This window comes from Podarcis raffonei, chromosome 12 (assembly GCF_027172205.1).
Source record: "Podarcis raffonei isolate rPodRaf1 chromosome 12, rPodRaf1.pri, whole genome shotgun sequence".
In the NCBI taxonomy this organism is placed as follows: Eukaryota; Metazoa; Chordata; class Lepidosauria; order Squamata; family Lacertidae; genus Podarcis; species Podarcis raffonei.
In genome coordinates this window covers 1,107,168-1,134,493 of record NC_070613.1, presented here as the reverse complement: position 1 = coordinate 1,134,493, position 27,326 = coordinate 1,107,168, and the positions used below count along the sequence as shown (strand labels likewise).

Here is a 27,326-nt window from a genome sequence, read left to right as displayed (position 1 = left end):
CAGAACGTCCACAGACGTTCACTTTAGAATCACTTTAGAAGGTGATTGGGCCGGATCCAGCCACCAGGCCTTAGTATGCCTACCCATGATCAAAATAAACCTCATGCCTCATGCTGCCTTTCCCTAAATTTTTGCTCCCCGAAGCACAGCCTGTCGCCACAGTCTCTTCTGCCCTGGAATCTAGCTTGTGCCTGCTTTCCTTAGGTACACAGACATAGGCAAGACTGCCAAATACATGAATGTGTGACGTATTAGGTGTTCTTCCATGTCTAAGTTCCAAAGCCATTCGTGTAGCTCCCTGGATTGGTAGTCTATTTTGGAGACACCCTTCTCCCCATATGTATTTGGGAAGGCCAGAGTCACTCATCACAAACCTAGCCATTTCCAGAAGAGATCTAAAATCTCTCTCAGTGACTGAGCTTTGCTTCAAGGTGTGGCTAAAACTCCTCGTGTGTTATCCCTTCCTCATTCAAGAGGGTTTCCATGTGGTACAAGAGAAACTATTTGGATCCCTTTCCAATGGGGCTTCAGGCCCCATCATGGGACTGAAACAGCCTTGGTTGCGAAGCTTGATGATTTCCAGCAGACTATGGACAGGGGTGAAAGCTGTTTCCTGGTTCTGCTGGATCTCTCAGCGGTTTTTGATGCTGTTGGCCACCGTTCTGGACCATCTAGGAGGGATGGGAGCTGGAGGAACTGTTATGCAATGGTTCTGCTTCTTCCTCCTGGACTATGTCCTTATTTTCTGTGTGTGCTCAGCAGATACCAGGAAGAGCTTCATGATGACACCATCCTGGACATGCAAAGGACGACAGTTGCAATCAGCAGCAGCACAAATTTGCAACTTGGAGGTTCTTGAAGTACGAATTACTTGTCAACATCTTCAGAGAAGAAATCGGCACTGATGGCTACCTTGTCAATGTTGCCAAATCGCCATTAACCGTCTCCCCATATGTGATGTGGAAAAGGTATTCAACACCTCGTACAGCAACTTGCACCTTGAAGAAATATTGGGCACTGAGGGTCGACTCCATTGAAATGCTCATCCACACACTGAAGTCTCCTAAAATTAAATTCATACACAGCCATTGATAGATGGTTTCTCTGCACTATGAGTTCTTTGATGGGCAGTGAGACTGGTGGTTACTGAAGCTCTTCCAAGCACTACTATGGTTTCCCCCTTGTATGAATCCGTTGATGGGCTGTGAGATTGCCCCTCTTATTGAAACTTTTCCCACACTCCAAGCACTGATACGGTCTCTCCCCTGTATGAATTAGATGGTGGGAAATGAGACTTAACTTCTGGGTGAAGGTGTTCCCACATTCCAAGCACTGATATGGTTTCTCTCCTGTATGAATTGTTCGATGGAAAGTGAGATTTCTCTTACAACTGAAGCTGTTTCCACATTCCAAGCATTTAAATGGTTCCTCCCCACTATGAAGTCTTTGGTGGGAATTGAGACTTTCCTTCCAGGTGAAGCTTTTCCCACATTCCATGCACTGATATGGTTCCTCCCCACTATGAATTCTTTGGTGGGAATTGAGACTATCTTTCCGACTGAAGCTCTTTCCACATTCCAAGCACTGATATGGTTTTTCTCCGGTATGAATTCTTTGATGGGGTGTGAGATGGCAGCTCTTACGGAATCTCTTTCCACATTCCAAACACTGATATGGTTTCTCCCTTGTATGAATTATTTGATGGGAAATGAGATTTTTCTTCTGGTTGAAGCTCTTTCCACATTCCAGGCACTGATACGGTTTATCCCCTGTATGATTTCTTTGATGGGATGTCAGACTTTCTCTCCGAATGAAACTCTTTCCACATTCCAAGCACTGGAATGGATTTTCCCCGGAATGAATTCTTTGATGGCAAGTGAGATTTTTCTTATGGGCGAATCTCTTTCCGCATTCCAAGCACTGATATGCTTTCTCCCCTGTATGAATTATTTGATGTGAGGTGAGATTGGAGTTCCGGCTGAAGCTCCTTCCACATTCCAGGCACTGATAGGGTTTCTGTCCATTAGGATTTATCTGATGGGAAGAGGAACGGGAGCTCTGCCTGAAACTCTCTCCACACTCCAAATATTGATATGTTTTTTTCACTGTGAGGATTTTGTCCTCTTCTCTCTTGTTCCTGATTTCCAATTCATCACCACCTGCAATGAAGAGAGAAACAAATTAGGAAGAAATGGAGCCCCAAATTACTGAACGATGCTAATGAAGGCTTCTGATAGAGGAAGAACTGAATGGAATTAGTTGTGAGGTCTTCCTACAGGGCTTGCTACCTTTGCTAACTGGCATTAACAGACATATCTTTGGTAACCTGAGTTTGGAAAAGCATGGCTCTTTCTTCTCTGGCCCTATCATGGAAGCCTGCCTTTTTTGGTAATAAAAAACCGGACAGAAGCAATAACATAAAATAAATAAACATCCTGGCAGAAGCTACTTCAGCTTCCCTTGCCACTCTGAAGCCTACACTTTAACACTCCGGTCATTTCAGAGCAGCCTGGTCATTGTTTAAAAAGGCATAACTGGAGGAAGAACATTCACAGACAAAACATTAGATAGCTCTCCATTGAAGGTGTGCTTTGGGGGGTGTTAGAATCCCAGATGTTGTACGTGGTCCTGCTGAGCCCCATCAAAATATTGGAGGTTCGTTACATAGAGATACTGTATGTACTGAATTCCAAAACTGATATTATCACCCAACAGGAGCCTTACCAAGAGAGTCCATGATCCCACGAATTTCCTCCATGACTTCCTTATGCAGAGCTCTCTGGTCAGGATCCAGCAATGCCCATTCCTCGTCTGTGAAACGGAGAGCTACATCTTCAAAGCACACTGGACCCTAAAATGAAAAAGCATGTTCCTCTTAGACAGCATAAGGATTATCTACTACACACTGCTCTGTTGTTTACTGCCTGCCAGTGGCTGTGTTGTTTTAATGGGATTGTTTTCCTGCATATTTTAATTACACGTGAAATTCTTTTAATGTACTTAATTGTGTCTTTTAATGATGGGTATTAATCTTTTGGGAAAGAGTGGAACTCCACAAGGTGGTCTTCAGATCATTTTATCTGCGCAAGCCTTCCTGTCTGCCCCATGGAAGGACTCCCTGTCTGCTGTTCTGGGGCAGAACCTTCCTGGTGCCTTAAAGCCAACTTCAAGGGGCACCTGGGGGCACAGGGAAGGGGGTGAGAGGGAAAATAGCCTCACTGTGCAGCTGGTGGAGCTGGTGAATCCTCACCACTCTGTTGTATGGTTTTCCAACAGCTTATAAGCCAATTTTAGCATTAAGAGATAAAGATGTAAATTAAACTGAAGCTACTGATAAATAATGCTAGCAACCTTCTGAAGGCCAGTCTAGGTGAGGATCCTTATTCTCAACACATAAACCTTGATTGACATGCTCAGACATTGTTCAGGGCAGCTTTGACAGAAGTCAAGAGGAGGAGAGGAGATTCCTTTGGGCCGAAAAGCAGTCTGGCTGCCGCACCCCTCTGCCTCTTCCCCACAAGACTCCTTCCCACTACCTGATCTGGTTCCACAGCCTCTGCTTCTCCTCCACCTCCATGGAAAGGCAGATGAGGAGGTCTTGCCAGCATCCTTCTGTCACCTGCCAAAGTTAAATGGGAAGCCATGAGGGCATGCTTCTCTCAGAGGTGAAGCTGTGCATCTCTAGCTACAGGTGGGCCTTAGAAAAAGCCTCACTTGCTGCTTTCATTTGGACATTTGTACCCATTTCGTCGTTTAGCTGTGTAAAAATACATCTCCCCTCCTTAGGATTCCAGGTCACAAATGTTTTCTCCAAAAAGATGTGAAGACCTCTCAGATCCACAGAATGTGACCAAAGAGAGAGAAAAACCTCATTGTTTCCTACCTGGGGGCCTCCCTCTGGTGTCCAACAGAGTCCTCTTTGCCTCAGAGGAATCCGGGCGCATCTCTGCAAATGGATCCTTTCCCTGAAAGAGAAAGAAGGATTTGAGAAGAATTAGAAAAAGAATGGCAGATGTAAACATTCTAATGAGAGTCAGCGTGGTGTAGTGGTTAAGAGCGGTGGACTCGTAATCTGGGGAACTGGGTTCGCGTCTCTGCTCCTCCACATGCAGCTGCTGGGTGACCTTGGGCCAGTCACACTTCTTTGAAGTCTCTCAGCCCCACTCACCTCACAGAGTGTTTGTTGTGGGTGAGGAAGGGAAAGGAGAATGTTAGATGCTTTGAGACTCCTTCGGGTAGTGATAAAGCGGGATATCAAATCCAAACTCTTCTAATGGCGTCAGACATCATTCCTTGGAAGTTTTCCAAAAAAGGATGGGCAAACTATTCAGTGTTGGGGGATACCCTCCCTCCTGTTAAGAGACCCCGGGGAATATCCAGAGGAAAGTCTCTCTCACCTGCTGCTCTGCCTGCTTCCTCTCCTCTGCCTGACTCAGGAGGAATCCTTCGGCCAGGGCCACCGCCTGGGAACTGGTCTCTGCTCCACATTCCCTCACCCAGCTCTCCATCTCTGGGGGAAGGACAGCCAGGAACTGCTCCAAGATCACCAGGTCCAGCATCTCAGCTTTCGTGTGCCTTTCTGGCTGCAGCCACTGATGGCAAAGGTGGTAGAGTCGGCTGCAAGCCTCTCTGGGTCCATTGTCCTCTTGGTAGCAGAACTGCCTGAACTGCTGGTTCCGCACACCTGAGCAGAGGGTATCCTTCTCATTCACGATCTTCTGCATGGAGCTTTCCCAGAATCCTTCACTGCTCTTGGTTTTGATGGCATGGTCTCTTCCTGCTTCAGGGCCAGCTGAGTCTTGCTCATCCATCTGGGCTCTCAGGAAGCCTCCAAGATATCGGAAGGAACCCTTGGTCTTCTGCCAAGTTCTGTCTCTCCTCATGAGAGGCGCTACCAAATCCTACAAAGCAAATACATTGTTCTGTTATAAAATTCATACACTGCCAGGAGAAGAAAAAAGAAAGCATGGTTGAGACTTGCTAGGAACAAGGCCTGTACCCCCTCACAGCTCAGATTCTTAGCTTTCTTCAAGAAACAAGCAAACAAGCAGGCAAGAAGAAGCAAGCCTCTATCCCACCTAGAAGGAAAGTTACCATGCAAAATGTGCAGGCATCTGAAGAGATTTCTGTGCCAAGAATGAGCCTGGTTGCTCCTGCCTTTCAATAGTTTCAGTCAAAGATTGAAGTCAGAACTGTGATTGACAAATGAGTAATGTGTATGGGGTGGAGTTCATTTCCAGGCTCAATTCAAGGTGCTCACATGAGGGATTCACTTAGGCCCCCAAATATCTGACAAACTGTCTCATTCTCTACAGACCATCTTGGATGTTCAGGTTGGCAGAGGGGGTCCTCCTGGTAGTTTCATCACCACCCTCAGAGTTTTCGGTGGGGGTGACCCAAGAGTGGGCATCTTGGTGCCAGTTCCTCAGTGAGGGAATTCCCTCCCAAGAGAGGCCAGTCAGGCACCTTCCCCTCCTTACCACGATATCTGACTGCTGAGACGTGTGTTTTTAATACTGAATATGGTCGCAACGAGCCCTGGGTTATAAATGTAGTTTTAATAATAAGAGTAACAAAAATAACCACTGGAACAATAAAAAAATAAAGTGTGTGGGGAGGAAAATAAAAGCGCAAGAAAACACCCACTCACCCCATCAGCAATTGGCTCAGTGTGGTTGATCTAAATTGAAATTATCTTCACTTTGAACGCCGCTCCCACATTCAACCAAAGACCAACATTTTTTAAATTTCATTGGTAACATAGGGAGAAATATGACTATTACTCTTAATTAACCACAAGGGCTCCTGACATTGCAGAGGGTTGGACTAGATGATCCTCAGGACCCCTTCCAACTGATTCTATGGCTTCCTCCACAGTATCCCTGGGATACTGTAAAAACCCTCCCCACCCTCTCCCTATATATAAGGGTCTGGTGACGTCTGTTTCAGTGTATCTGAAGAAGTGTGCATGCACACGAAAGCTCATACCAAGAACAAACTCAGTTGGTCTCTAAGGTGCTACTGGAAGGAACTTTATTATTATTATTTTGTTTCGACTACGGCAGACCAACACGGCTACCTACCTGTAACCTGGGAGCCATAGTTATGGATGCTGACAGTTGCTAGGAGACACCCCCCCTCCCCAGAGTGGTTTAACAATCCATCCTCCTTGCCAGGGAACTCAGATAATTGTCTCTTGGGCAAAGGGGGCTGGTGGAAGAGGGGGGCGCTGCCTGTTTCACCCCCAGCTGAGCTTTGCTTCCTTTCCTTGGATGGTGAGACCCCCCAAGGGGTTCTCAGTAGGGCTTTCTGTTAAGTCTCCAAAGATTCTCAGGACATCTGAGCAATGGTTGCATGTCTGAATGGGCGCACACGGGTTTGCCAGGAGTCTGGATTGCATCGGGACAAACTCAGCATCAGAACAGAAGATGAGTTCCACAGGATCAGGCCAAAGGGCCCACTGTGGGCGGCAGAGCAGACCCACCCTGGCTCCCCTATCCTCCTCTACGAATTTGCCTCTTCCTCCTCCTTTTAAAGCCATCCAGCTTGGTGACTTTGCCTGCCTCCTGCAGGAGGGAGTTCCAAAGCTTTAACTCTGCAACGCAGGAAGAAGCACTTTATTTCTCTGCCCTCCACCTTCCAACATTCCTTATTTATTTACTGCACGGATCAGGTTTTCATTTTCACTGTGTATTTAATGTCCGAATGTTTATGTCTGGCTACCACCTCTGGTAAGAAATGTGACTTGTGCATCAGTGTGAATTGGGTTTATTTGCATGACTTTTCCCCTGACCCAAAGACCAGCCCCCCCCCCAAGCGGCAGGCAGCCCCTGGATCCGGAGGAGCAAAGTTGCAGACGAGGAACTCTCCTTGTCTTTGCAGAGAGGAAGGCGTGGAGTGGGCCCCTCTGCTCCCTGATCTGGTGGGTCCTCCATGCATGAGCCGAACAGCCCCCCCATGCCCCCCCCTGCAGCCCCCCTTCTCCCCAATGCACCACAGGGGGAAGAGAGGGGAGACTCACCAGATCCCAGGAGGGGCCCCGAGGCAGCATTTGCAGAGGGAGATCAAAGCCACCCCTCTCCCTATGCAAGTGGGGGGGGGGCTGGAGGGAGAGGGTTTAGCTCTGGGGGGGGACCTGCCCCCTCCTTTATTTCCTCTCCTCTCTAGGAATCCAGCTCCGCTCCTTTTAACCCTTGCAAATCTGAGCGCACCAAGCACACCCTTCTCTGCGCTTCCTCTCTCCAAAGCAGATCTGTGCATTGCGCACACCCGGAGGAGAGGCTTCATTTGGGGGGGGGGCTCCTGGCTGGGCTCTGAGCTGCCCCCTCCCTTGGCCAGGAACGGGAGGAGGAGCAGCTGGCAGGGAAAAGGCTCTGCAAGAAGCAGGAGTCGCCTTCCTAAAATCCAAAATGCCAGAGACACCTGGCTGCGAAACCTCTTCGGGCTCCTCGGGAAGGGACCGCCAGGGGTCATCTAGTCCAACCCCCTCGTGCAAGGAGCATCCCCTGCAGACGCACGCCCCCCCCCGCCTCTGCTTACTAACCTCCAGGGGAGGAGAGCCCACCACCGCCAGACTCAGAGAGATATAGTAGAGCTGGGACCCCGCAAGGCCATCTAGTCCAGCCCCCGGCCAGGCCAGGCCCTCGCTCGCCCCCCGCCCCCTTTTTCTCAAGCGCCGGAGGCGGAACCTTTGCGCGCGGGCTCTGCCGCCAGGGGGACGCCTTTCCTGAGGGACGCGGAGCGCCTTCCGCCTCGCTCTGCCTCTCGTGTCATGGCGGCGGCCCCTCAGTGTAAAACCCTGGGGATGGGGGGAGAATAGAGCAGCCTCAAGGAGGTGGTGCTCTAAAGCAGAAGCGGTTTGTTAAGCCTCCTAAGAGCTTAGGGCCCCACTCTTTGGGGCCCCCCCAAAAAATTAAAGGAACAAATAAGCTGGATGTACATTTCCAAAATATAAGATAAAAAACAAATAAAATAAAACCTACATCCAGCACCAGTGTTTTGTGTTGTGTCGGCTCCTAATTGTTATGTGCCAATGGCTTCAGATACACCTTCGTCTTCTTTGGCGATCCCTCGTAGCCAAGTAAGATTGTCCTCCATAAAGACGGTTTTAACAATGAGTCCTTGACTGGAGACCATATAGCAGATCAACACAAAAAACAGCAACAATTTGTTGTTGGCAAAAGACAGCTGGACGTAGAAAGGGCCCCATTACCTTCAGGAGCTGAGGGCCGCATCAAACCTCAATCCAGCCCTCCTCTTAACACTAGTTGTACAATTCATGTCTCCCTGGAAGTAAGCCCCACTAAGGGCAACAGGTCTTAAGTGTTTATGGGATTGCAACCTAAAGCACCTTGCAGAACAGCAGTGGGCTTTTCAAGAGTGGAAAGGCCTCCTTTGGGGCAACAGATTTGTCATCCTTGAAGAAGACAGGACAAAGGTGTTCACACAATATGCAAAAGTCGTACCTTGCCATGATGATGATTCGGGGAAGTTTTTAATGTGTGACATTTTAATGTATTTTTAATCTTTGTTGGAAGCCGCCCAGAGTGGCTGGGGAAACCCAGCCAGATGGGTGGGGTATAAATAAATTATTATTATTATTATCATTATTATTGGCATCTTGATCAATGGTTGAGTTTACATCACAGTCCTAAGCATTTCTACCCAGAAGTCAATTCCTCTGAGCAATGGGACCAAGTGTAGAATAACAGTTTTGGATTGCAGCCTTAAACTGCTCTAAATATACCTGGATGGGGTCTGAGCCAACCATGCCAAAATAGAGGCCTGTCATGGATGAGATCTGTCTCTGTTATTGGATCCGGCAGGTTTGCCCCCTTTTATCACAGATATCTCTGATTGTGGGGCAAGTGTATTGTGTGGAGCAGAATTGGCTCCCCTGTTTGCACTCCCTCTGTGCACTCTCAGAGTCTGTTTTGCTGTTCATGGAGGCTGTTTCTACTGATGCAGTACTAATAGCTGCTTCCGTCCCAATGAAAGGGGCATTATCCACATAACAAGCCCTGGAGCAGGCTTTCCCAGCTGTTTTTGTACTAGAATTCCCATCATCCACTGGGGATGATGGGAGTTGTAGTCCGAAAACAGCTGGAGACCCAAGTTTGAGAAACGCTAGACTACAGCTAAGGGTCAATACAAATACAGTAGAATATACAACTGAAATGTTACATTTGTTTTACTACCAATACTGTATTTGAGTTACTAATGAGGTCTAGTTTTATTTTGGCTTGTGTCATGAACCATTAAATCTGCTTTTTTATAGTAGCATCACTGGGCAGCTGTCAACATGGATGAATGGCAAAGTGCAGTTCTAATTGGTTCAGTCCATAAAAGCCTCACCTAACACAATCACCACCACCACAGCTCCAGTTTTGCTTCACTGTTAAGCGATGTATTTTAGTGTCAATATTTGCATGTTCTTTTTCTTCCAATAGTGAGTGCAAAAGACCAATGTCTGTTGCGACAAAGCCTCCTTTGAATGTGTATATGTACCTGGGCTTCACAGCCTAACCTACCTCACAGGGTCAGATTAAATGAGGAGGGGGAGAGCAATGTAGCCCCACCTCAAGCTCCTTGGAGAAAAAAGTGGTACATAAATGCAATAAATGAATTTCAATAGGGACAAATGTCAGATTCTGCACTTAGGCAGGAAGAACCAGCTGCACCAATATAAGACAGGGGAAATCTGCCTTGGCAACAGTACATGTGAAAAGGATCTAGGGGTCTTAGCAGACCACAAGCTGAACATGAGTCCACAATGTGATTTCTTGGATACTTGAAGCCCCTTAAGAGTAACGTATCTTCATACTTCAAAATAGTTTTAGCCCTTTTATTTTTTGTTGAATATTCATTAATTCGTATCCAATTCCATAGCTTCCGAACCCATTCCTGTAGGCCGTGATGTATCATGCTAATTTAGAAATACCACTCCTTCGATTTCAGCTTCTTCCATTCCACTTGGTGTGTCCAAAACAGTAATTCATGGGGTTTGTTCCATGAATTGGTGATTCTCCCTGTTGAGATTTGCTCCGACACTGCCCCCCCCCATGCCTGTGCCCCCTTCCCACTTGAGCCAAGGTGCACAGCTTTGGCCTGAGTCTTTACTGGGTTTTTCACCAAACACCCCCTTTAGTCTGTCTGTCATCACAGAGAACTCTTATCTGAACACTTCACCCCTAACATAGCAAAGGAGGAGGTGTGCAGTGGAATGCAACTCATAGATAGATAGATAGATAGATAGATAGATAGATAACAAGGGTTCCCAGGTAACTTTGTGTACATAAATGCATGCTTTCAAACGTTCCTGTTTCTTTTTTTCTAATAGTTTATTTATTTATTTATTTTATTACATTTCAGGGCGATACACAACATAAATATACAATATAAAAACACCAAGTGCATGATGATAAAAACAAGAACAGGAAACAAATCATGAACACCCCACCTCTTCCCCCAACTGTAACAAGGAGTAAAGGTAAAGGGACCCCTGACAGTTGTGGCCGACTCTGGGGTTGCAGAGCTCATCTCGTTTTATTGGCCAAGGGAGAAGGCGTACAGCTTCCAGGTCATGTGGCCAGCATGACTAAGCCGCTTCTGGCGAACCAGAGCAGCGCACGGAAACGCCGTTTACCTTCCTGCCGGAGTGGTACCTATTTATCTATTTGCACTTGGACGTGCTTTCAAACTGCTAGGTTGGCAGGAGCAGGGACCGAGCAAGTCCTAGGCTTAGTGGTTTAGACCACAGCGCCACCCGCATCCCTAACAAGGGGTATTATAAGGCTGTTCCTTTACTGCTAATCTACCCAATGTAACACTGCTTCAAAACAACCACTACTTTCATCCTCCACCTGTCTCTACTGAAGCGACTATAGACCATCTCAGGAGAGCTGCTCCCTGCCTTGCAGGCCTTTTCCCACCTGGCCTGGGAGGACTGATGGACTGACTGCAGCTGCAATGGCTGAGCCTGTTGAACAGTCTCTTGGGCTTAGGGGCTTTTTGGGTGAGGGGTTGTCACTGTCGAGTTTTTTGTATCTTTATTATCTTTATTATTTTACTATTTATTGTATTTATATACCGCCCTATACCCAGAAGTCTCAGGGCGGTTCACATAAAAAGATCACAGTATATAAAATAAAAATAAAAGCAATAATCTAATAATACTCCCCCCCAAAAGAGCTACATTTTAAAAGGCTATTGGATGTTAACCAAAGGCCTTGGTTAAAAATGACCGCTTTTGCCTGGCACCTAAAGGTGTATAATGAAGGTGCCAGGCGAACTTCCCTGAGGAGAGCATTCCACAGACAGGGAGCCACTGCAGAGAAGGCCCCATTCTTGTGTTGCCACCCTCCGGACCTCTCAAGGAGGAGGCACACGAAGGAGGGACTCAGAAGATGATCTCAGGGTCCGGGTGGGTTCATATGGAAAAAGACAGTCCTTGAGGTATTACGGTCCTGAGCCATTTAAGGCTTTATAGGTCAAAACTAACACTTTGAATTGGGCCCGGAAACTAATTGGTAGCCAGTGCAGTCGGACCAGGATCGGTGTAATAGGCTCAAACTGTCTTGCTCTGGTGAGCAACGTGGCTGCTGAATTCTGCACCAGCTGAAGTTTCCAAACTGAATCTTTATCTTAGATCTTGTTGTGATTTATGTGAAAACTGCTCAGTTTGGTGCTTTCAAACTTGGAGCCAATAATCTCTGACTTTAGCATTCCTAACCCTCCCTCCCACTCCCTGGCTAAAATTTCCTTAAAACCACCATTCTACTTACTTGCCACTATTACATTAATTACTTTGATACAGGTGTATACAACTTTAAATACAAAACACCAGAACACTGCACACAAACATTAAGGAGATGCACAAGCATGCACGTTTTCCAAGAGTGTTACTAGAGAGCAAGTGATTAGGTATAGTGATAATGGTTTCAGGAACCCTGGGAGACTTGGGTTCAAATCCCAATTTGGCCATGAAGCTGAATAAATGGATTTTAAATAGGACAAATATCAGGTTCTGCAGCTAGGCAAGAAGAACCAGTTGCACAAATATAAGGTGGGCTATCCTGGCTTGCCACAAGCTGAACATGAGACAACAAAGTGATCCAGCAGCAAATTCACTTAATGCTATTCCAGGCTGCATCAACAGAAGTCTAGTGTCCCGATCAAGGGAAGTAATAGGACCAATCTATTCTGCCTTCCTCAGACCACAACTGGAATCCTTTGTTCAGTTCTGGGCACCACAATTAAAGAAGGAGATTGACAAGTTGGAATGTGTTCTGAGGAGGGCGACCAAGATGATCAAGGGTCTGGAAACCAAGCCTGATGAGGAACAGTAAAGGTATTTGGGTATGTACTGAAAAAGAGAAGAGATGACAGGCATCCTCAAATATCTAAAAATCTATCACATAGAAGATGGAGCAAACTTGTTTTCTCCTGCTCTGGAGGGTAGGACATGAACCAATGGATTCAGGTTACAAGAAAGCAGATTCCAACTCAAAATGAGGGAAAACGTTCTGACGGTAAGAGGTGAATTGGACCAGATGGCACTGGGTCCCTTCCAACTCTACAATCCTTTGATTTTACCCGATGTGAGTTCTTTGATGGGAAATGAGATGGGTTCTCTGACTGAACCTCTTTCCGCATTTCAAGCACTGATAGGGTTTCTCCCCTGTATGAGTTCTTTCATGGGAAGTGAGATGGGCACTCTGACTGAATCTTTTCCCACATTTCAAGCACTGATAGGGTTTCTCCCCTGTGTGAATTCTTTGATGGGAAGTGAGACTTTCTTTCCGACCGAAGCCCTTTCCACATTCCAAACACTGAAACGGTTTTACCTCACTGTGAATATATTTATGTCGACGGAAGTTTGTGATTGTATTAAAGCTCTTTCCACATTCCAGACACTGATATGGTACCTCCCCTGTGTGAATAATTTGATGGGAAATGAGGCTTAATTTTTGGGTGAAGCTCTTTCCACATTCCAAGCACTGATAGGGTTTCTCCCTGCTGTGAATTCTTTGATTTGAAGAGAGACTTTCCTTCTGATCGAACATCTCTGAACTCTCCAAATATTGATATGGCTTCTTCACTGCGTGGATTTGGTTGTGGTCTCCCTTAAGATTAGAACCCGCAATGAAGCTCTTTCCATATTCCAAACACTGAAATGGTTTCTCCCCAATATGAAATATTTTGTGGGAAGAGAGTTTGGCACTATGACTGAAGCTCTTCCCACAATCCAAGCACTGATAGAGTTTCTCCCCTGTATGAATTCTTTGATGGCCCTTGAGATGGGAACTCTGACTGAAACTTTTCCCACATTCTGAGCAGAGATACGGTTTCTCCCCAGTATGAATTCTTTCATGGGATGTGAGATGGGCTCTCTTACTGAAGCTCTTTCCACATTCTGAGCAGAGATAAGGTTTCTCCCCAGTATGAATACTTTGATGGACCGTGAGACCAGGCCTGTGACTGAAGCACTTTCCACATTCCAAGCACTGATATGGTTTCTCCCCTGTATGGATTCTTTGATGGACCGTGAGACTGGAACTCGCATTGAAGCTCTTCCCACATTCCAAGCACTCATAGGGTTTCTCCCCTGTATGGATTCTTTGATGGGAAATGAGATTGGCTGTCCGACTGAACTTCTTTCCACATTCCATGCACTGAAAGGGTTTCTCCCCGGTATGAAATCTTAGGTGGGAAGTTAGATTGGCACTCTGACTGAACCTTTTCCCACATTGCAAGCACTGAAACGGTTTCTCTCCTGTATGAAATCTTTGGTGGGAAGTGAGATGGGTGCTCCGACTGAAACGCTTTCCGCATTCCAAGCACTGATATGGTTTCTCCCCAGTATGAATAATCTGGTGGCCCTTGAGATGCGCACGCTGCCCAAAACTTTTTCCACATTCCAAGCACTGATATGGCTTATTCCCAATGGGAATGTTTTGAAGGGAAGTGGAGTGGGAGCTCTGAAAGAGGCTCTCCCAGCAATCTGAATATATATATGGATTTTCCACTATTTGGATTTCGTCATGCTCTTCCTCGTTTTTAATTAGCAATTCATCACCACCTGCAACAAAGGGAGAAATTGATTAGATATTCTCAGGAAAAAATGCAGTCCCAAACTATTGAACAATGCTCATGAAGGCTTGTGATAGAGGAAGAACTGAAGGTCTTACCCCAGGGTTCACTGCTGTTGACTGGCAATACATATTTATTGATTTTGCTTGGCTCAGTCATATAATTTGTGCTATTTCTAATGTCAGTAATCTCGTTGGTCAACCAAAAATGTGGGAAGCATAAACCAAAACAAAAAATGTGACAGAATCTACTTCAAGTTCCCTAACAACTTTGAAGCCTACATTTAAAAGCGCAGGGCAGTTCAGGCCAGCCTATTTAGAGTTCAAGAAGACAGATAATTCAAGGGTAGCTGTGGGGGTGTCAGAATCACATAAAGATATGTACAGTGGAGGCTCGGGTTGTGAACGTGATCCGCGCGAGTTGAGATTTGGCGCTTCTGCGCATGCGCAACCTCCAAAACCCGGAAGTAACCTGTGATGGGATGATGAGCTGCTTGTGCGTAAAATCCTAATCCCTCAGAGTTTGGCTAAGTCCCCAAACCTCTGTCTGTGATGAAGCTCCTTTAACATGACTCCATCAATCGCTCGTTGAATCGGACAGTGGGCGTTTACGGAACTTCTTCCAGCATAAAAGCTCCTTAACGGAAACGCGTCTTCTGGACTCTCGGCGTGACAGTTTCCGCCGAGGAGTGGGTGTCCCTACAGGAGGTCCTGAAATCTCCCCGCTGCTCCCGCTTGAAGTGTCTCTGAGCCCTCCCTCCGACTCACTTTCCCTTGGAACTCCACTTCTCCCCCTGCTGGTCCCCTCCTCCGCTGAATGGTCTCTCTCCCCCTCCATGAGCCCTTTCACCTCCTTAGTCTCAGATGGCAGTTCCCTGACATCCACCTCCCCTCCAGGGCCCCCTTCACCCCCTTCCCTCCCCTCCTCTGCGGGAGGCGAGGGAGCAAAACCCCTGAAGGAACCTCCCTCATCTTCCGAAGTTTCGAACACTTCCCTCCACCTTTTGCTGTCTCCGGTTTCCAAGTACTCCTCCTCATCGGAGTCTGTTCCTCCTTCCAACTCCGATTCCCTGAATCCCTCCAGTTCCTCCTCATCGTCGGTGGTGCCAAAGTACTCCCTCCGAAACCTCGCTACTGGCTGAGGTTTCCTGGGGAACCTTTGGTGGAACGTTTCGATCAAGATCTCGTCACGGACCTCCTCTGCCTTCACCCAGGTGTTTTCCGACTCCGGTTCCCCTTCCCACGCGACCAAATACTCCACCTGATTACCCTTCCACCTGGAGTCGATGATTTCCGCCACATGGTTGCGGCTTTCCCTTTCTTCTATGGCTGGCCCCCGTGTGGATACCCCTTCACCTTCCCCCCTGTATGGTGACAGTAATGACCTGTGGAATACTGGGTGCAGTTTCATGTGGTTCGGTAACCGGAGTCTGAACGCCACTGGGTTGACCTGTTGGATGACCTCAAATGGTCCCAATCTTTTGGGTCTCAATTTCTTGCAACCCCCCTTGAACGGCAACCCTTGGGTTGATAGCCAGACCCGACTCCCCACCCTAATTGTTTCACCTTCCCTTCTGCTCTTGTCTGCCTGCCTCTTATATTCTTCCTTGGCCCTTTCTAAGTTGAGTTGGAGTTGACGATGGATCGCTTCCATTTCTTCTACAAAAAGTTCCGCGGCCGGAACACTCCATCTTTCCCCTCCTTCCCCTGGAAACGCCCTGGGGTGGCACCCATAATTAGCCAAAAAGGGGCTCATCCCGGTGGACACATTCTCAGCATTATTGTAAGCAAATTCCGCTAGTGCCAACTTTTCGACCCAATCGTTCTCTCTGTCATTGACATAACACCTCAGGTATTGTTGGAGAATACCGTTTGCTCTCTCCGCCTGCCCATTGGTCTCAGGGTGCCTGGCAGTCGAAAAGTTGACCTCTACGTGCAATAAGCTCATAAGTTTCCTCCAGAATCTGGACGTGAACTGTTTCCCTCTGTCGGAAACCACCCTCAAGGGGGCGCCATGCAGTCTGAAAATATGTTCTACAAACAATTTCGCTGTTTCTTCCGCCGTGACTGCATGTGAGCAAGCTACAAAGTGACCCATCTTAGTTAACAGGTCTACTACGACTAGTATGGCGGTTTTCCCCTGGGATTTGGGCAGATCAGTCATAAAATCTATCGACACCGCCTCCCACGGTCGTTCTGGTGTGGGTAACGGTTCTAATAACCCCGCTGGTGCCCGCCTTTCTCCTTTGGCTCTCTGGCATTGGTCACACCTTCTCACATACTCCCGTACATCCTCCCTCACCTTGGGCCACCAAAACTCCCTGGTCACCAACCACATGGTCTTGTGTTGCCCAAAATGCCCCGCTGTGGGATTGTCGTGCAGCTGTTTGAGTACTCTCCCCCTCAATTCCCCTTCGGGTATATATAGCGCCCCTCTGTAATACAATGCCCCGTTTCTTTCTTCAAAACCCCCGGGGTCTTCTCCCTCTCTCCTTAGACCTCTGAGCTTGTCCTGGGCGTACTCATCATTTACCGTTCCCTCTACCAGTTCTCTTTGCCCCACCCAGGCCGCACCACACACCCAGTGGTCCTCTGGGATAATATGTCTCTCTTCCGGCGCTCCCTCCCCCTCCAAATATTCAGGTTTGCGAGAGAGAGCGTCCGCTCTGATGTTTTCTGGACCTGGCACATAGCAAATTTCAAAATGGAATTTGGAGAACTCCTGGGCCCATCTCACTTGTCGTTGGTTGAGCACCCGTGCCGTTCTCCAATACTCCAAATTCTTGTGGTCCGTACACACTTGCACCTTATGTTGTGCGCCAATTAGTAAGTGTCTCCATCTCCGGAACGCTTCGTGAATGGCGAGTAGTTCTCGGTCATATACCGTGTAGTTCCTCTCGGATTTGTTCAGCTTACGCGAAAAGAAGGCACACGGTCTCCATTCCGACTTATTGCTCCCTGGCTGAAGCAGCACCGCCCCCACCGCCCGGTCTGAGGCATCAGTTTCCACTCTCATGGGTTTTTGTAAATCCACATGCAGGAGCTGTTCTTCCGAAGCGAATGCCCTTTTCAATTCCTCAAAAGCATGCTCCGCCTCCGCCGTCCAAACGAATTTCTTCTTGCTGCTTAGACAGTCCGTGATGGGAGCCGTTAAGTGGGCAAAGTTCTTGATGAATTTACGGTAAAAGTTCTCAAACCCTAAGAACCTTTGCACATCTTTTTTCGTTTTCGGTGTCTTCCATTCCAGCACCGCCTGGACCTTGCCTGGATCCATGGCTAATCCCTTGTCTGATAAGCGGTACCCCAGGAATTCCACCTCTTTGGTGTGGAACTGACACTTCTCCAATTTCACCCACAACTGGTTTGCTTGCAGCTGGCTCAGCACTTCCCTGACATCCTTTACATGCTGCTCCTCATTCTCTGAATATATCAGCACGTCATCGAGGAAGGCCACGCAATTCTTGTAGAGCAAAGGTCCCAGTACGTGGTTCATGAGCGATTGAAAACAGGCGGAGCCTGATTGTAATCCGAATGGCATAACGAGATATTCAAACGCCCCCAAAGGGGTGAACATGGTGGTTTTCCATTCATCCCCCTTCTTTATTCGTATCAGGTTGTATGCTCCTCTCAGGTCCAGTTTCGTGAATATCTTTCCCTTCCTCACCCTGGTCAAAATGTCATCAATCCTGGGCATGGGGAAAGTCACTGGTTCTGACACGGCATTTAGGGCCCGGTAGTCCACGACCAATCTCGGTTTATCCGTGGTTTTTTTGTCCACAAAAAACACTGGGCTCCCCCCCACCGCTCTGGACTCTCTGATGAAGCCCCTCTTCAGGTTTTTATCAATAAACTCCCTTAACTCCTGCATTTCCCTGTCTGACATGGCGTACAGCTTGCCCACGGGGAGCTGGGCCCCAGGGACCAGATTAATTTGGCAGTCAAAGTCTCTGTGCGGTGGTAATTTATCTGCTTCCCTTTCACTGAAGACCTTGCTCAGGTCAGCGTATTGTTTGGGCACCTTCCCTTTGTCCGCCACTTCCGTCCCTGCTAGAGAGGCTTTTGCCCCTTCTGGCACCTTTCCCTCTCTGCAGTGTTCCAGACAATGTGCTGACCCAAAGGAGACCACTCTCTGATGCCAGCCCACTAGCGGGTCATGCAACGCTAGCCAGCTCATTCCCAAAATGACTGGAGCCCCTCCCAGGGTGGCTACATTGAACGCTATCCTCTCAGTGTGCCTGGCCACCCTCATAACCATTGGGACGGTTTGTAGGCTGACTTCTCCTCCCAGCAGCTCCCTCCCATCGATCGTGGTGACCTGCAGGGGGTTGCTTAAAGGGAGTGTCTGTATCTGGTGTTCAGCTGCAAACTCCTTGCTCATAAAATTACAGGAGCTGCCTGAGTCCAGCAGCGCCTTAGTCTTTAGTGGGTATCCGTTTGCCAGCTCTAGCAACACCTCTATTACTAGGGCTGGTCTTGGAGGTTCCGGAGTGGGCACTTTTACTGCTCCTTGGCCTGTCTGCAGTGCCCTGACAGAGGCAGACAGGCGTTGGCTTTTACTGGCTCCTGGACTTCCTCCTCCTTCCCCCCAACAGCTCCCGCCATCCCTTGCCATTCCTTTCTTTGCGGGCAGACTCTGGCAAAGTGACCTGGCTGCTGGCAGAGATAACATTTCTTGGCGCTCTTTCCCTCCTTCTTCCTCCCTTCACTGGGATTTGAAACTGCGCGCGCGCGCGCTGTTCCAACTTCCATCGGCTCTCCTGGCGGGAAACTTGGTTCTGGAATCTCTGGAATGCGGAAATCCCTCCAACGCTCTCCTTTCCCCTCCCGCTTCTCCAAGGCTCTTGCCTCCTGGCGTGCTCCAATGGTCAGCGCTGATTTGGTCAGCTGGTCCATAGACTCCGCCCTGGGCGCCCGGGAAAGTTCATCTTTCACCGCCGAAGAAAGCCCCTCTTCAAAGAGCATTTGAATGGGTTCCGCCGAAAGGTCCCACCCCAATCTATGTATCAACATTGTAAACTCAGTCCAGTACTCACGAACCGATCGGCTCCCCTGTTTGCACGCCATCAATTGTCTGCGCACCAGCCCCTGTTCAATCTCGCTGGAAAACATCAAATCCATGGCGCGAAAAAACTTCCTCGCGTCCTTCAGCATGTCACTCTTCCCTGCCATCAGGGGTCTGACCCAATCTCTCGCCCCTCCTTCGAGATGGCCAATCACAAACGCCACTCTCGATGCCTCGTCGGGAAAGTCATTAAACTGCAGTTCAAGAGCATACTGCATCTCTGTCCTAAAGGCTTGGTAGTTCCTGGGGTCCCCCCCAAACTTCTGCACCATTCCTGGCATCTTTCTTGCTAGTGTAGCGCCTCTTGCCTTTTCTGCATCCTGCGCCCTCCTTTCTTCTAGCCTCGCCGTTTGCATTGCTAGCTGGAGTTCCAACACTCTGTACCTTTCTTCCAGGCTTGGACCCTCTCCAGCTCCTGCTGCTCCTCCGGCTCCGGCTGGGTTACTCATGATGCCTCTCTGCACAAGCTGCTTTCAGGGACTGTCCGATTGCTGTGATGGGATGATGAGCTGCTTGTGCGTAAAATCCTAATCCCTCAGAGTTTGGCTAAGTCCCCAAACCTCTGTCTGTGATGAAGCTCCTTTAACATGACTCCATCAATCGCTCGTTGAATCGGACAGTGGGCGTTTACGGAACTTCTTCCAGCATAAAAGCTCCTTAACGGAAACGCGTCTTCTGGACTCTCGGCGTGACAGTTTCCGCCGAGGAGTGGGTGTCCCTACAGGAGGTCCTGAAATCTCCCCGCTGCTCCCGCTTGAAGTGTCTCTGAGCCCTCCCTCCGACTCACTTTCCCTTGGAACTCCACTTCTCCCCCTGCTGGTCCCCTCCTCCGCTGAATGGTCTCTCTCCCCCTCCATGAGCCCTTTCACCTCCTTAGTCTCAGATGGCAGTTCCCTGACATAACCCATTCTGGTACTTCCACGTTTCAGCGCTCCGTAACCCAAAAAAATGCAACCTGAAGTGGCTGTAACCCGAGGTATGACTGTATCGCATTTCAAAACAGATATTATGATCAAATGGGCAGTCTTACTGAGAGAGTCCAGGATCCCACGATTCTCCTCCATGACTTCATTATGCAGAGCTCTCTGGTCAGGATCCAGCAAGGCCCACTCCTCGTCTGTGAAATAAACAGCTATATCTTCAAAGCATACTAGGCCCTAAAAGAAGAAGAGAAAAGTCTTGCTGTCAGACAGCATGAAGATTATCTTCCACATGTCGTTCTGCTGTTTTCTGCCTGTTAACTGATATGTAGTTTTAATGGGATTGTTTTGCTGTACATTTTAACTATGGATGCTTATTTGAACGTCTTAATGGAATTCTCTTATTGTATATTTTAACGAAGGGTATTAAACTTGGGGTAAATGTGTAGAACTCCACATGGTGTTCCTCAAAGCATTCTGTCTGTGCAAGTTTGCCAAATGGAGGGGTCTCCTCTTTGCTCTCCCTGTGCCCTTTTCTGGGTGGGGGAGAACCTTCCCAATGCCCTAAAACCAACTTCAAAGGGCACATGTGGGCACAGAGGAAAGCAGGGGGGGGTGAGGAAGCTCCATTGTGTAACCGATGAGGCTGCTTAGGTGAATCCTGGCCACTGTTTCGTATGGTTTGTCAACTGCTTAGAAGCTTTTTTAGCATTAAATGATATAAATAAAACTGAAGCTACTGATGAATAATACTAGCAACATTCAGAAAGCTAGTGAACGTGAGGTGGTTGTTCATCATTCTCAGCACATAAACCTCCTGGAATGGCATTTTAAGCCTTTGTTAAGGGCAGTTTTGACAGAAGTCAAGAGATGAGCGAAAGCGATTCGTTGAGGCCCAGAGAACCCTGGCTGCCCCCTCTCTCGGCCTCTTCCCCCCAAACAATCCTTCTCCCTACCTGGTCTGGTTCCAGAGCTGCTGCTTCCCCTCCGCCAGGATGAGGAAGTCTTGCCAGCATCCTTGTGTCACCTGACAGAGGTAAGTAGGAAGCCATGAGTGAAGCAGGGCATCTCTAACTACAGCTTGGCCATAGAAAAAGCCTCACCTGCTGCATGCATTGGGCTGTTTGTAGCCATTTCATATTTAAGCTGTGTAAAAATACATAATAATAATAACAATAACAATAATATTAGTAGTATTATTTATACCCTGCCCATCTGACTGGGTTTCCCCAGTCACTCTGGGTGGCTTACAGTATATTTAAAACATAATAAAGCATCAAACATTAAAAACTTCCTGATACAAGGCTGCCTTCAGATGTCTTCTAAAAGCTGTATAGTTCGTTATCTGCTTGACATCTAAAGGGAGGGTGTTACACAGAGCGGATGCCACTACCGAGAAGGCCCTCTGCCTGGTTCCCTGTAGCTTCACTGCTTGCAGGGTGGGAACTGCCAGAAGGCCCTCAGAGCTGGACCTCAGTGTCTGGGCAGAACGATGGGGATGGAGACGCTCCCTCGGGTATACTGGGCCTTTGAGGCCGTTTAGGGCTTTAAAGGTCAGCACCAACACTTTGAATTGTGCGCGGAAATGTACTGGGAGCCAATGAAGGTCTCAGGACCAGTGTTATATGGTCTTGGCAGCCACTCCCTGTCACCAGTCTAGCTGCTGCATTCTGGAGTAATTGTAGTTTCCGGGTCACCTTCAAAGGTAGCCCCACGTAGAGCGCAAGGCAGTAGTCCAAGCAAGAGATAACCAGAGCATGCACCACTCTGTATGTGGTGTGGAGCCAGTGTGGTGTAGTGGTTAAGAGCGGTAGTCTCGTAATCTGGGGAACCGGGTTCGCGTCTCCGCTCCTCCACATGCAGCTGCTGGGTGACCTTGGGCCAGTCACGCTTCTCTGAAGTCTCTCAGCCCTACTCACCTCACAGAGTGTTTGTTGTGGGGGAGGAAGGGAAAGGAGAATTTTAGCCGCTTTGAGACTCCTTCGGGTCATGATAAAGCGGGATATCAAATCCAAACCCTTCTTCTTCTCTTCTACTCTGGAGAGTCAGTCTGCAGAGGGTCTCATCCTGTGTACCAGATGGAGCTGGCAGACAGCTGCCCGGGACACAGAATGGACCTCCGTCTCCATGGACAGCTGTGAATCCGAAATGACTCCCAGGCTGCGCACCTGGTCCTTCAGAGGCACAGTAACCCCATTCAGGACCACACCTGCCCACCCCGTCCCCCCAAAACAGTACTTCTATCTTGTCAGGATTCAACCTTAATCCGTTAGCCACCATCCATCCTCCAACCGCCTCCAGACATATTCCTCCTTACCCAGAGGCCTCTCTCTGGTGTCCAACAGAGTCCACTCTACCTCAGAAGAATCTAAGGCCATTTCTGCAAACGGATCCTTTCCCTGAAAGAGGAAGGTTTAAAAACAGAGAATGGGGAGAATTAGAAAAAAGGCAGATGTAAACCCTAACCCTAAACTTCCTTGAATGCTTTCCAAAAAAAGGATACGCCATTATTAGAAAATTAGGGGGTACTCTCCCTCCAGTTCAGACCCCCTTAGGATTATCCAGAGGAAAGTTTCTCTCACCTGCTGCTCTGCCTGCTTCCTCTCCTCTGCCTGACTCAGGAGGAAACCTTCGGCCAGGGCCACCGCCTGGGAACTGGTCTCCGCTCCACATTCCCTCACCCAGATCTCTATCTCCGGTGGAAGGACAGCCAGGAACTGCTCCAAGATCACCAGGTCCAGCATCTCAGCTTTCGTAAGCCTTTCTGGCTTCAGCCACTGATGGTCAAAGTGGGAGAATCGACCACAAACCTCTCGGGGTCCATCAGTCTCCTGGTGGCACAACTGCCTGAACTGCTGGCTCTGCACATCTGAACAGAGAGTGTCCTCCTCTCCCAGGATCTTCTGCACAGTGTTTTCCCAGCATCCCCCACTGCTCCCAGTTTGGATGATATGGCCTCTTCCTGCTTCAGGGCCGGGTGAGTCTTGCTCATCCATCTGTGCTTTCAGGAATCCCCCAAGAGATTGGAAGGAATCCTTTGGTCTTCTGCCAAGTTCTGTCTGTCCTAAGGAGAGCTGCTAGCAAATTCTACAAAAGGAAATACATTGTATCATAATAAAATTCATACACTGTCTGGAGAACAAATACCGGTAGGTTCCCCGAAAAGAATGGAAGAGTCTTGCTAGGAAACAGACTGGACTCCACATCCCAGACTCTGAGCTGACTCCTGCAAAAAAAAGGGAAGATGTAAGTTTCTAGAAGGAAAGTTACTATGCAAAATGTGCAGGTAACAGAAGGGATTTCTGTCAAATGAATCATCCTACTTGTGCCTTCCTTTCAGTGTTATCAATGAATGAATGGCGTCAAACTGAGATTGGCAGGCGACCCTCTTGGTTGTTTCAACACCCTCAGAGTTTGGAGTGGGGTGTGGCCCAAGACAGAGCATCCTGGGGGCAGTTCCCAGATTGGGAAATTCCCTCCCCAGAGGCGTGTCTGGCTCCTTCCCCTCTTCACCAAGACCTCTGACACCTAAGACAATCCGGACCCAACCTATTCCTGTGGCTGTCATTTGTTTTAACTCTTTTTAAGATGGAATTTCACCACTGATGTAACTTGTCCTGGGTAGTAAATGGAGCAGAGTAGCAAGCAAACCTCCCAGGGACACAGAACCAGGAACATGTTCAGTGTCAAGAACCAGGAAGCAGCACGAAAATGTCGTGGAAAGAGGCGAAATGGGGCAGGGCAGGAATGGGGCAGACTAAAGGGGGGGGGCTTGTACTAATAATAAGAAGCTTTACAACAATAACATAAAGCCTCAAGGGGGGGGGGAGCTTCAAGATACAAACAGAATCTCAAGAAAGTGGAAGAGCCTGTTGGAATTGGAAATGTTCTCCCTCTGAGATTTTGGCAGAACAAAGCGCACAAACATTACAGCATCGTGAGAGAGAGAGGGAAATTATATAATGTTTATTGTTTTTCTATTTTACATATTAGAATATTCATTTGAACAACCTTAAAATATCAGTGCCTTCCCTTCTTCTCCTTCCATGGTTCAATTTGCAAAACATAAATCCCCACATATCTTATATAAACTAAACCATTCAGTATTTCATTATTACATTCATCAGAACTTATTTACACTGTTGAATTTATCTTAATGCTGCCAGCGTTTTCAAGTTTACACATTCCCCCCCCCCATATATTCCGGTCTTCTCTAAATGTATATTCTTCTTGTTCTCTTATTCTATAAGTCTGCAAATATAAGTGGGCATATTCTGTCAACTTGAGTTGCCATTCTTCTTTGGTTGGGACGTCACTAATTTTCCATTTTGGGGCTAATGAAACACGGGTGGCAAAAGTAGCATACATAAATAACCTTTTGTGACACCTGGGATTTTCCATCTGAATTATCCCTAACAAAAAGACTCTAAAAGTACTTTGCCCAAAAAAAAAAAACCCGAAACATTTTTTTCAATTCATTATAAATTATTTCCCAATACTCTTTTACTTTTTTACAAGACCACCACATATGATGGAACGTACCCTCAGCCTCATTAGATCTCCATCACTTAGCTGATTCAGTCTTGTACATCTTAGCAAGTCTACGCAGAGTTAGATTCCATCTGTGAATCATTTTCAGGTAGTTTTCTTTCAAGGAATAACATGCTGTGAACTTCAAATCACTCTTCCATAGTTTCCCCCAGAGATTCAAATCTATATTATGTCCTATATCTATTGCCCAGTGTGTCATGGAAGCTTTAACAAGCTCGTCTTTTGTTTCCCCGTCTAATAACAGATTGTACATTTTAGATAAGAGTTCTTCTTCATTTTGTAAAAGTTCTTTTTCAAAGTGTGAGCTTTGGTCCAAAAAACATTTTTCCCTGTCTGTTCTAAACATTTCATGTAACTGATGATATTGTAGCCAATCTGTCACATGGCTCCCTACACTTTCCATTGATTTCAGTTTAGGTTCCCCCTCTGTAAAATACAGCAATTCCCTCTAAGTTGCCATTGTCTGTCCATATTAACTCCCTTTATTGTAATAGCCTCAATAGGAGAGAGCCATAAAGGTGTTTTCCTTTCCAGCAGATTTTTATATTTCTCCCTAACTCTATACCAATTCTTCCTAAGGATATAGTTAATAAAACTTTTATAAATTTTTGCCTTCCCATACCAAAGACACGCAGGCCAGCCGAATTTTGAGTCACGACCTTCTAAATCCAGGATGTCTGCCTCAGAAACACCATTTGGCTCAGTGTGGTTGATCTGCACCTTACATTGTTTTATTGGTAACGCAAGAGGGAAAAAATGACTCTGCCTCACACTTGACCTAAGCAGAACTAACTCCAAGGGCTCCTGGCTAGGCGTTCGGCCGGGAAATGTGGACTGTGACCTGTGAACTCTGCTCTCTCCTGTTTCCCCCTTTTCTGGTTTCGATTAAACCAATCATGAACGAAGAACTCGTACGCTAATAATGATCCAGGTATTGTAGACGTTCCCATAAACTTATTGTGCGGTTTTTGTGATGCACAGATGACAAGAGAACACTCGGTCTATTTATTTGTATCCTATCTTCCTCCTGTGATCCTTCTTTATGAAACCCAATAAACCAGAATTCAAAAAAGGAAGGAAAAAGGCAACACACACTCCCAGGTCCCCACCTGCTCTGCATCTGCAAAGCAGGATCAACCCACTTTAGATTCCTAAGAATCCTGGGGTCTGTGCTTTCTTAAGGATGCTGAGAGCTGCTAGGAGCCACTCCCCAAGTGCGCTTTAACAATCTGTCCTGTGTGCAGGGAATTCAGGGAACTATAGCTGATGGGGAGAGGGTCTCCCAGTAACTACAGCAATGGGGGGAGGCTGCCTCTTTCACCCCCATCTCAGGTTCCTTTCCTCTCCTGCCTTGGGTTCCTTGGGTGGGGAGACCTCCAGGGCTTCTCAGCGGGGCTTTCTGTTCAGCCTCCAAAGATCCTGGGGACACCTGAAAGGCTGCATGCGTCAAAGTCTGGAGAAGACCCCTGTGGGATGAATGGGTGGTGGGGAAAGCTTTCCTTCTAACTGAAGGACAACAGAGGGTTGGCTTGCATCTGGAGGAACTCAGCATCAGAGAGTCCTGTGGGATCAGGCCAATGGGACTTCCTATTGAGTCCCCCCTCCTGTTCTTACAGGGACTTCTTCCAGGAAGCCCCCCAGCAAGATCTGAGTGCAAGAGCAACTTTCTCCCTGCCTGTGGTTTTCCAGCAACTGGAGTTCAGAAGCATCTGAACTGAGGTCCAGCGCCGAGGGCCTTCTGGCGGTTCCCTCCCTGCGAGAAGCCAAGGTATGGGGAACCAGGCAGAGGGCCTTCTCAGTGGTGGCGCCTGCCCTATGGAACACCCTCCCACCAGATGTCAAAGAGAACAACAACTACCAGACTTTTAGAAGACATCTGAAGGCAGCCCTGTTCAGGGAAGCTTTTAATGTTTGATGTATTACAGTATTTTAATATCTCCTCCTCTCACTTTGGTAGCAGCAACTAGCAGCAGATGCAGAGAATCTCCATCCTGGAGAAGATGCTTCAAAGCTCACTCTGGGAGGCACAGAACTGCCACCCACATCCCTCTCCTCCTTCCTCCCTGCCTCCTCCTCCTCTTTGGAAAGCCGTCTGGATTGATGCCCATCCCATCCTCCAGTGGGAGGGAGTTCCCTCGGTTTAACTCTTTGTCCCATGACGCAGCTCTTTCTTTTGTCTGCCCTCGACTTTCCAACATTGGATGGCAAACGCCAGGCTTTCATTGCTGTTGTTCTGCGTATCTTTTATGCCCGGCTGTTTCCGTCTGGCTACAACCCCCGCAGACAAGTGTGACTGTTTCATAAATCTGAAATGGGCTTATCTGCATTCCATTATGCTCTCCCCAAAATGGCAGCGTCTTGCCACCGTGGAAGAACAGAGTTGCAGAGCTCCTGCACACTCGCCCCCTCCCTATCTTTGCAGAGAGGAAACGGGGAAGACCCTCTGCTTCCTGACTTGGGGGCCCCCCATTGCCTCAGCTGAACAGCCCCCCCATGCCTCGTTCCCCTGCAGCCCTGGGACCCCCCGCCCCCGCTTCTCCCCCAGACTCACCAGATCGTGGAATGCGCCACGGAGGCAGCGCTTGCGCCGCAGACAAGACAAAAAGCACCAGCCTCCCTTTGCAGGGACGGGCTTTGCAAGGAGGTGCTTTTGCTCCGAAGGACCTGCCCCCCCCCCCGCCTTTATTTCCTCTCCTCTCTAGT

The 27,326-nt window shown here is 47.9% G+C and overlaps 2 protein-coding genes across 2 annotated transcripts in view; both read right to left on the bottom strand.

Moving 5' to 3' along the window:
- Nucleotides 1-7,098, bottom strand: part of LOC128423995 (zinc finger protein 260-like) — a 46,016-nt gene extending 38,918 nt beyond the window's left edge. Inside the window, exons 1-2 of the mRNA XM_053409723.1 lie at nt 7,022-7,098; nt 4,398-4,901 (exon numbers count right to left, since the gene is read on the bottom strand). Of these exons, the coding sequence (XP_053265698.1) occupies nt 4,398-4,901; nt 7,022-7,051 (534 nt within the window). The 5' untranslated portion in view covers nt 7,052-7,098. The remainder of the gene's footprint in view (nt 1-4,397; nt 4,902-7,021) is intronic.
- A 3,940-nt stretch (nt 7,099-11,038) lies between these two features.
- LOC128424038 (zinc finger protein 345-like) lies at nt 11,039-25,710 on the bottom strand. The gene is made up of 6 exons (XM_053409812.1): nt 24,615-25,710; nt 22,655-23,159; nt 22,390-22,471; nt 21,029-21,099; nt 20,183-20,309; nt 11,039-14,080 (listed from the first exon to the last, which is right to left on the bottom strand). Exons 2-6 carry the CDS (start codon nt 23,066-23,068, stop codon nt 12,591-12,593), a joined length of 2,184 nt encoding a protein of 727 aa, XP_053265787.1. The 5' UTR covers nt 23,069-23,159; nt 24,615-25,710; the 3' UTR covers nt 11,039-12,590.
- Nucleotides 25,711-27,326: the final 1,616 nt, after the last annotated feature.

What these genes read in the sequence shown, in the direction of transcription:
- LOC128424038 (XM_053409812.1), bottom strand. Translation starts at nt 23,068, where the DNA reads ATGGATGAGCAAGACTCACCCGGCCCTGAAGCAGGAAGAGGCCATATC. An exon ending in GGAAGCAGGCAGAGCAGCAG is followed by an intron (nt 22,472 to 22,654) that starts GTGAGAGAAACT and finishes TTCCTCTTTCAG; the next exon opens with GGAAAGGATCCGTTTGCAGA. An exon ending in TGGGATCCTGGACTCTCTCA is followed by an intron (nt 14,081 to 20,182) that starts GTAAGACTGCCC and finishes CCTTTGTTGCAG; the next exon opens with GTGGTGATGAATTGCTAATT.